Source organism: Pterocles gutturalis, unplaced genomic scaffold, assembly GCF_000699245.1.
Source record: "Pterocles gutturalis isolate BGI_N339 unplaced genomic scaffold, ASM69924v1 scaffold38224, whole genome shotgun sequence".
In the NCBI taxonomy this organism is placed as follows: Eukaryota; Metazoa; Chordata; class Aves; order Pterocliformes; family Pteroclidae; genus Pterocles; species Pterocles gutturalis.
This window is the reverse complement of record NW_010134503.1, coordinates 1-8288: the sequence shown is the minus strand read 5'-3', so window position 1 is coordinate 8288 and position 8288 is coordinate 1. Positions and strand designations below refer to the sequence as shown.

The window sequence follows — 8288 nt, the reverse complement described above, 5'->3', positions numbered from 1 at the left end:
AAGAGCTGAGCGATCTTTTACGACATGCCAGAGCCAGGGCTACATGGCTCCCTCGGCTCCTAAAGCCTGGCTCCCATCAACAGACGAACTGGATTTAGAGAACCCACTCAGCAGCAGAGCTTCCTCTTCAATTTATTGTCCAACAAGCATACAGAACTTCCTCCCGAGTTCCTCTTAACACAATTACAGACATTAAATCCAATGATGTTTTCGTAAACGTGACTGCTGCTGCTCAAACATCGCTGCCTCCTGTCCTCACCCACCAAAGGATGTTACTTCATCGTTCAACAGAAAAAACAGGGAGGTAAAACAGAAGAGGATCACACTAAACCCTTTCAGCAGGTTAGCCCTGGGTTTTTTGCAGCATTATCCTAACTGGACACAGTTAGCCTCAGCCTTGGACCCTGCAGCAGCAGCTACGACAGCCAAGAAACAAATCTAAGTGGGTTTGGAGCTCAATGAACTTTGTCTGTTTTGCGTACAGCTAGCAAGATGTTTAGTGGCGTGTTATTGAGAAGCGAGCAGCTCCTGACGCTCACGTTACCAGGCAGCACTGCACCAGGAGGCTTTCAGGATGTAATTTTATAGCAAGATCCGGCTGCAGAGAAATATCATCATATGAATACTGTCAGTTTCCCTAAGAAAATAAAAGATTGCATGTCCCTTTCTCAGTGTATTGTTTAAATCTGTGACGCTTCCGTGTACAGAGCAGCTAGACAGTGCCTCCTCCCACACACACCCCCTCTTCCGAAAGGGAATTTGCTTCATTAAACATGACTCAGAAATCAATCAAGAATTCCCAAATGTGAGCAAAACCAACCACGTACCTCAGGACACCTGCAAGGTCCACACACTCTTATACCAAGAGAATAACACAGTGAGGGCGCTTCCTCTAGCAGGAAGAGAAAAGCAGCGCATGCTAATGCTCGCTAGAAACTCAATCTCTTCAACACAGACCTGCAGTTTTGTTCCCTAAAGCCCTACAGGATTCCGGGCAGACAGAAATGACAGATTCCTATGTGCTGTTAAAAAGTGCTGTTTATCTACCGCACCATCGTGTCTCAGACTCTTCACCCACACCGGCTTCTCCAGGCCAGCAACAGGAATAGCGCTGTCCAGAGGTCTTCATACTCGAGGTTTGCCAAAAAGCACATCTTCATTTTGGTTTCTACCCGGCTTTTATCCACCAGTCCATCCATCAGCAGAGCAGCCGCAGACTGGCAGAGGAGCCAGGCGATCATCTGGTCGGGCTGCAGGGTCTTGGATGCTAGAACGCTTTCACCCCAGAGGCTGAGGTGAAGCACGTTAGCAGCAACTCTAGCAGACAACCTCTGCAAAGGGAAGGAGAGGGAAGATTAACTGATCCTGCTGCAATCCTGTCACATCGCTAGCAGGTAGCATCTATGATGCCAAAAGTCCCTCAGGCCTCCTCTAAGGCACCACAAAGCCTCTGTGAATAAAAAAGCTCTTTGTGACTATTTATTATCAAGCAACTGAATGTAACCCCCCCAATTCACAGTCCGGTCCCACAAACATCTGCAAAAACCCTGAAACTATTCAGTGCCACGTGTGAGAGGCTGCACTGTACTCCAGCAAAGACCTTGTGTTTGTCTCTGATCGTTACCTAGACTGCAGGAGTATCAAGATTACAGTCCTGAGCCTTCGAAAGAAAAAAAATCTACAGACAACACTTCCAAAGCCTTGCTGGATGACTTCTTCAAGACCCCAGCTTCCTACCTTATTGGGATCCCTCTGAAGCAGCATCTTTATCACTTGTTTCACCTCCGGCGGCACGTGATCGGGCAGGCTCGGCAGCTGCTCTTCAAGATAAGTCCTGCTTTCCAGAGCTGAGTCCCCGTAGCCGTAGAAAGGATTGGCCAGGCCGAGGATTTCATAAGCAATTGCTCCAACAGCCCAAGCGTCGGCTTTGCTGTAGTTGATCACCGCGCCCGGACCTGATGATGCTGTGCTCACCTGTCACAGAGATGGGGACGTTCAAATGAACAGCTCCGGTGTGGGCTTTGTGCTAAAACTAATTTTCAAGGGTTGAGTCAGCACTTCTGCTGTAAGAAATAGAGAGTGAAACCAAAGCTAGGTTTTATCTAAATCCCTGGTGTAAATATTTCTTGTTGGCATGTTCTCGACACTGCTCAGCTCACCAGGACACCAGGAGGAGGCTGGTCATTGTGCCTGGGATTTAGTTGTCACCCCTGACCAGTCCTGAGGGCTATTTCCCTCTGGGATTTTAGGTAGAAAGGAGACATGCCAATGACCAACCCACACTGCACCAGCACTTCAGCAAGGCAAGGTGCTGCGGGTCAAGTGGGCAGTGAAGGGTGTCTTTGCTTTTATTACAGAGAAATAAAAAGGAACTGTAAATAATTTCACAGCCATGTTGAACTTCATCCAGAAACTACTGTCACAACACAAGGATTACTGCACAAACTTCTTTAATAGCTACACAGAAAGGGGCCCAGGAAAAGACAGAAGAGCAAACTGTTTGTGGGAAAGGTCAGTTCTGCTTCTTAACACCAACTGATTATGTTTTACCTTTCAGTGCTCAACATGTCCGCTTGACAACGGCTCAGCACAGGTCCAAAAGCACTTTTTTTATTAACGCAGAGATGTTTAGCAAGCATAACTGAAGGTAGGACATGGACCTACGATGTGGTACGGAACATGGCTCTCCACGATGGAGTGTAGGGCGAGAACAGTTGCACAACCAGCTACAGGTGCTGCCTTGCACGACCGAGTTATGTCAGCAAAGTAAACCATTTCTACCAGGGAATTTACCTCGGGTGCCATCAGAGAGCCGTTGCCGCCCCGATCCATGCCAGAGCTGGTGAAAGGCAGCTTCAAGCCGATGCTTTCATCTGCCAAACAGCAACCGAAGTCCGTGATCACCAGCCAGGGGCAGCCAGCTGCAAACAACACAGGACTAGCAGAGTTAGCATTCGGTTCGGGAGGACCTGGCTGCATCAGACACCACATCACAGCAACAGCAGAGACGCTGCTCTGGATCAGCCTCAGTACCCCCAGGAACCAGCATGACCACACGCCGTTCTCCTGCTTCACCTCTATTATTAGGTGAAATACTGGTTTTATTAAAACAAAACTTGTTCTTTTATTTCCTCTTTAGAGGATATTACTGCTCCCCGTGGAACACGAGTCTCTCAAAATGTCGCAGACACCATAAAACTGAAGACACATAAGGTTAGAGACTCATCCATGACGGAGGAATATATTTTTTTCCCTTTTTTTCTATCTGTAGCAGAAGCTATCAGCATACAGATGTACACTCAGCTCTAGCAAAAGGCTGGAGAAACGTTGCCTTAGTTAACAGTCCTTGTCCTGATGACAAGTCAGACACTGCAAAGTAGAATCATTACTTCTCCAGGCCCCGATACGGAAAAAATCGACACTTCAGATCATTGCTAACTGCATTCAGGATAGCTCCAGAGAAGTTTTCCCTTCGAGAAAAGGAGGATGGCATTAGTATCGCTGAAAACCTTCCACAGCTGCTGTACCAAGACCTTTAATTACACAGATCTGCCTGCCTCTTACTGTTTCCTGCCTGTTTAAATCTCAGTCACACTGGAAAAGAGCTCAGGTAATTAAAATCTCAGTCAGAGAGGCTGACAGGAGAACAAGATGATGAAAATGCTGGTGACAGAGCCAAGAGCCTGAAGCAAAGGCACCTCCAGCCTCGCAAACGTGGCATTACTATACATCCCATCTGCTCCCACCAACGATCGCTGTGCTTCTGCGACGCATCGCCCTGCGTCTGTCCATCTGATTACAGAGCAACGCTCCTTTCAAGTTTGTTTTAATAATCCAAAACCTGAGGCACAGACAGGACAAATGACTTCCCCAGAGCTGCAGCGACAGCAAGCCATAAGCTAAAAACAAAACCTGAGACTCTTCAAAGGGTTTGATGCTCATTTTTCCACTCCTGTGTGGGACTTAATCATCACTGACTCAATGAGCTACCTACCAGAATCAAATTCAACCAGGATGTTGTCAGACTTCAGGTCTCTGTGTGCTATTCCGTGTCGAACAAGATGGTCCACGCCTTCCAAGAGCTGTAAAATCATCATCGTGGAAAGACGAACATCCGGACAGCTCTCCTTCAGATACTGGCGCAGCGTGCAGGGATAACTAGTTAGAACAAGGGAAAACTCTGAATTAGCTCTTGGAAGCTTACGGCTTGCAGTTCAACCTCAGTGCTGGCTGGCTGGGGACACAGCACGCTCGAATGTGACCTCTGCAATGCCTTCCCACCTCCCAGCCTCACCCTGACACTGCTCCCCTGTTCTCAAATCCTGTTTGGCAACAACACTCACCACTCAATTGTTGGCACTCTCGCCCAAGATCAACAACTGTGAATAAAAGAAGGCTCTTAAAGAGCACAGCGAGGGACTCCAGTGGTCATTCTGACAGGTTTTTATGTACTGGTGTTATATTTTGCACAGAAGAGGAGGGAGATTAATAACACAGATAGTATGAGCAAAATGAGATGTGCTGATTGAAAGAACATATTCCTGAAATACAGAGAGGACAGAGAGCTTCTCCAGACACAGCCAGAACAAAAGAGTGGGAAACAGAAGGTGCTTCTGTGTCAAAGGCACTGCAATACTTACTCAAAACCAAAACCCAGCTGAGAAAGGCAGCGATGCCGAGCACTAATAAACCTCATTACTGATTCTACTCCGTCTCTAGCGGCATGTTCAGACTAGGGGTGAAGTTCAGACTCAGAAGGGCAGACAAATGTAGACAAGCTTCACATTTCTTACTCTAATTTGGGGTAATTATTAAAAAGAACAGCTTGTCTTCGCCGTCGAACAAGAGTTAAACTCAAGGACTTGGCACAGGTCTTAGGAGGCATTTCCAAGAGCGTACTCTGCTTTTTGGCAGCAGCCCAGGCCAAATCTTTGCAAGGACCCGTGTAGCAGCAGAACACAGCCCCGCTGGGCAGGCTCACGAAAAGCAAAAATCACATTAACAAGCTTCTCTCAACCTACTTCTTCATCACCAAGAAGAGTGTGCGGCTGTGACCGATCCCTCTGGGATTCAGGCTTAACGGAAGAACATCGGGATAGTCTGTGAAGGCTCCGGGCAGCAAAGGGACTGAGGATGTGAACGCTCGAATCACCTGGATGATATTTGGATGAGGTTGTAGCTTCTTCCTCCCCAGGACAGGTTTTCTGTGCAAAAATATAAATACCACAGGTCAGTTCTGGTTTATCACAGACACATCTCTTATTTCTGGAATGACTTTTCATTAATATGGCCTTTTCCCCCCACCAGAGAGTTCCAAAGTAGAGTGCAAACACGTTTATTCTGCAGTGAAAACCTTATTACAGAGAGCATTACGGCTGCTGAGTACAGATTACAGGGCTGCACATTCGAACGTTCACATCCTGGAAACCATTTGGTCAGAAAGAACAGGGACAGCAACCTCCCTGCCTTCACGGCCATTTCCTGACACCTCAGCCCAGCGTTTCCCACGCTGATGCAAAGCGCCCACAGCCCGGGCAGATCCACCGCAGCAGCAGGCAGGAGTTCAGAATCCACCCCGGCACTTCCCACAGCAGCCTGAACCGTCCGCAGCAGGGCAGCACCAGCTGCTGATACACCAAGACTTCACCTGTGGCTCTCACAAACACTCTGCTGTAACTGGACATCCCTATATATGACGGCCAGACTGGAAATACTGGTGCTTTACCTGCGCTGCAAAAGAAGCTTTGCTGGAAACCCTTACGCTTAACGTGCAGCCCTTCTACACTGCTCACAAAGACAGAGCCAGTCCCAGGCTCAAAAAGAACTACAATCACAGCTTTAGAGGGAAAAAAAACCCCAAAACAAACACAATTACTTTGTGAGACATAAAATAAAGGTCAGCTCCACACTAGGCATATCAGTTGAGACCCCCTAATCGATGGCACAGGCAGGAAGCGCCCACTGCAAGGACAGGCAGGTTCCTGATCTGTATCTGCAAACAGATCTCTCCCCTTTCATCCCCTGAATGTCAAATATCCCTTCGGCTGCTCTGCTGCGTTCTCAGCTCGCGCCGTACCACACAGCATTCATTATTCATTTCTATCAGCAGCTGAAATATATTTGAAATTTAAATCAGACAATCTGGACTGCAGTCTCCATTGTTTCAATCAAACAGCAAGATGCATTTTTGAACAAATAGCTAACTCAAGATAATTTCAGAATTTCTGTGCAATTTTCCACCTTCATGCCAATTTGCTCACTTCTCACTCGGGTGAAAGAGTGGGAAACAAGCAATTTTCCATTTTTTTTTTCTCGCCAGCTTCCCTGCACTAAAACAGTTTCCACCTTCCTGGGCAGAAAAATCCCCAAGGCAGCCAGCAGCACGTCCCTGCGTGATGTCTGAGGTTTGCGGCACTTCTGAAGGCACCGCTGTTTAGCCCAAACATGTGTACACACCTCCTGAGCCATTAATAATCCCAAGATTTTGCTTTATCTGCTTTCAGGAACTCTTACAGAAACCTCTGCCCATCTTCTTACCAGTGCAGATGTGCTACAAAATTAATTGATGGATAAAATGAGCATGTTACCACTCGAGAACCGCTGCCATTTCCACAGCGACTGTACCTGCATCCAGGGACGGCTCCGTATTCTCCCGCTAAGGCCATCCCCGTGGCTGGAACAAGCTCCGGGCCCATGGCATTGAGGATGGCTTCGCTTGATGAACCCGCCTGCAACAGCAATTGCAATAATTTCAGCTCCAAAATCAGCCAGCCTCCATACAGACTGAAAACAAATAATCCTGATGCTGGCACTGTCATCTGGAGTTAGACGAATTGAGACTAGATCAAAGGGACTCCCTTCTCGACTTTGAAAAGAGACTAAGAACCGACTCCTTACCGAAATATTCCACAACATTTTGATAGCTAGCGGGAAAGCCTGTTGGTGTTTCTCTCCGGGCTCCTCTTCAGCCGCCTGTGAAGCCGAGCCACGATCCCCCTGCCCTGCGACGCGGCTGCTCTCCGCACTCCCCTGACAATCGCGAGAGAAAGGAATCGCTGCTTCGTACACTGCGCCGCTGCAGCCCTTCCCGATGGGTTGGCCAATGAGATATTCCTCCAGCTTGAAGCCCTGCCAGCGGAAGGAGCTCAGCGGATTTTTCTGCGGTTTGTTCTTTCCGACAAACACCGTCTAAAAGGAAAAAGAAAAGACAACGATAAAAAACTCGGTTATTCAAGACTTCCCAACAAAGGAGAACTCCCTTATCGTTTAAGCGGTATTACGCATCCTGTTGGGTTGGCCCAACCTGAAAACCACCATCAGGCTCTACCCATTACTGCTCAAATCACTGTAACCATCAGGAAAATAATTTGCAGACCATATATTTTTGTCTGAAACAGATTACCCCAAAACCAATCTTTACCTAAGGTGCCCTTCCCCAGGGTGCTGAAGACGCACAGGAAGAAGAGGAACGGGGAGGGGGAGTCATTTGCTCATCTAGAACATAGATATGTTTTGTGAAGACAAGTCTAACTGAAGAGAGATGCATTATTTCACTTTTCTCCCCCTCCATAAATAAGCCAGGCAAATAGCATTAAAAGAAAATCTAATTAAGAGCAACAACAGATGGAGAACAATGCCCTGAGCTTTTGTGGCAGCTGAGAACAAGGGTTGGTTCGTTAGAAGAAGAATGAACCAGTGATGGGAAAAATAACTGGGAGAAGAAATTGAAAGGGAAAACAAAGCAGAGGAGGGAATTCCTGAGTTTAACCTCAGTATCCATGATCCCACAGGTCTGTCTGTGCCACAGCTTTTCACCCAGACCAGTGAAAGGGGGAAGACAAAAAATGTAACTACCCAGCGAGGGCAGAGGAGAGAAAGCATCCCAAAAAACATCAGGGAAAGGCAGAACCTCTGCAGGAATGTGTTTGTCTGCCCATCGGTGGGGCAGGTGACAGCTGGCTCCCAAACACCAAAGGTCTATTTTTACCCACGAAATGTGTTCAGCACCATCCGTCCCCAGCGCCCTGCCAGCACGGCCTGGTACCCATCTGTCTTGGGGACAGGGGACAGACCCCAGGGGCTTGACATCAGCCTCCTGGGACATGAGACCCCCATCAGGAGGGCCCTGCCGTCCTCCCTTTGTGGGGGGACAGGGACTGAGAGGCTCCCCACAGCATAGACCCCCCTCCCCCCTTTATGGGGGGTGTCTGAGGGGCTACCCACAGCATGGACCCCCCTCCCTCTTATAAAGAGTGTCTGAGGGGCTCCCCAGAGCACAGACCCCCCCT

General features: G+C 48.1%; 1 protein-coding gene across 1 annotated transcript; it reads right to left on the bottom strand.

Moving 5' to 3' along the window:
- Window positions 1-1064: 1064 nt before the first annotated feature.
- On the bottom strand, window positions 1065-7188 carry PINK1 (PTEN induced putative kinase 1; the record flags this gene model as incomplete). The annotated part of the gene is made up of 7 exons (XM_010081622.1): window positions 1065-1331; window positions 1738-1974; window positions 2794-2921; window positions 3995-4158; window positions 5022-5204; window positions 6625-6728; window positions 6898-7188. Coding segments are annotated over 7 exons (1368 nt in total), but the record flags the coding sequence as incomplete, so codon positions are not given.
- Window positions 7189-8288: the final 1100 nt, after the last annotated feature.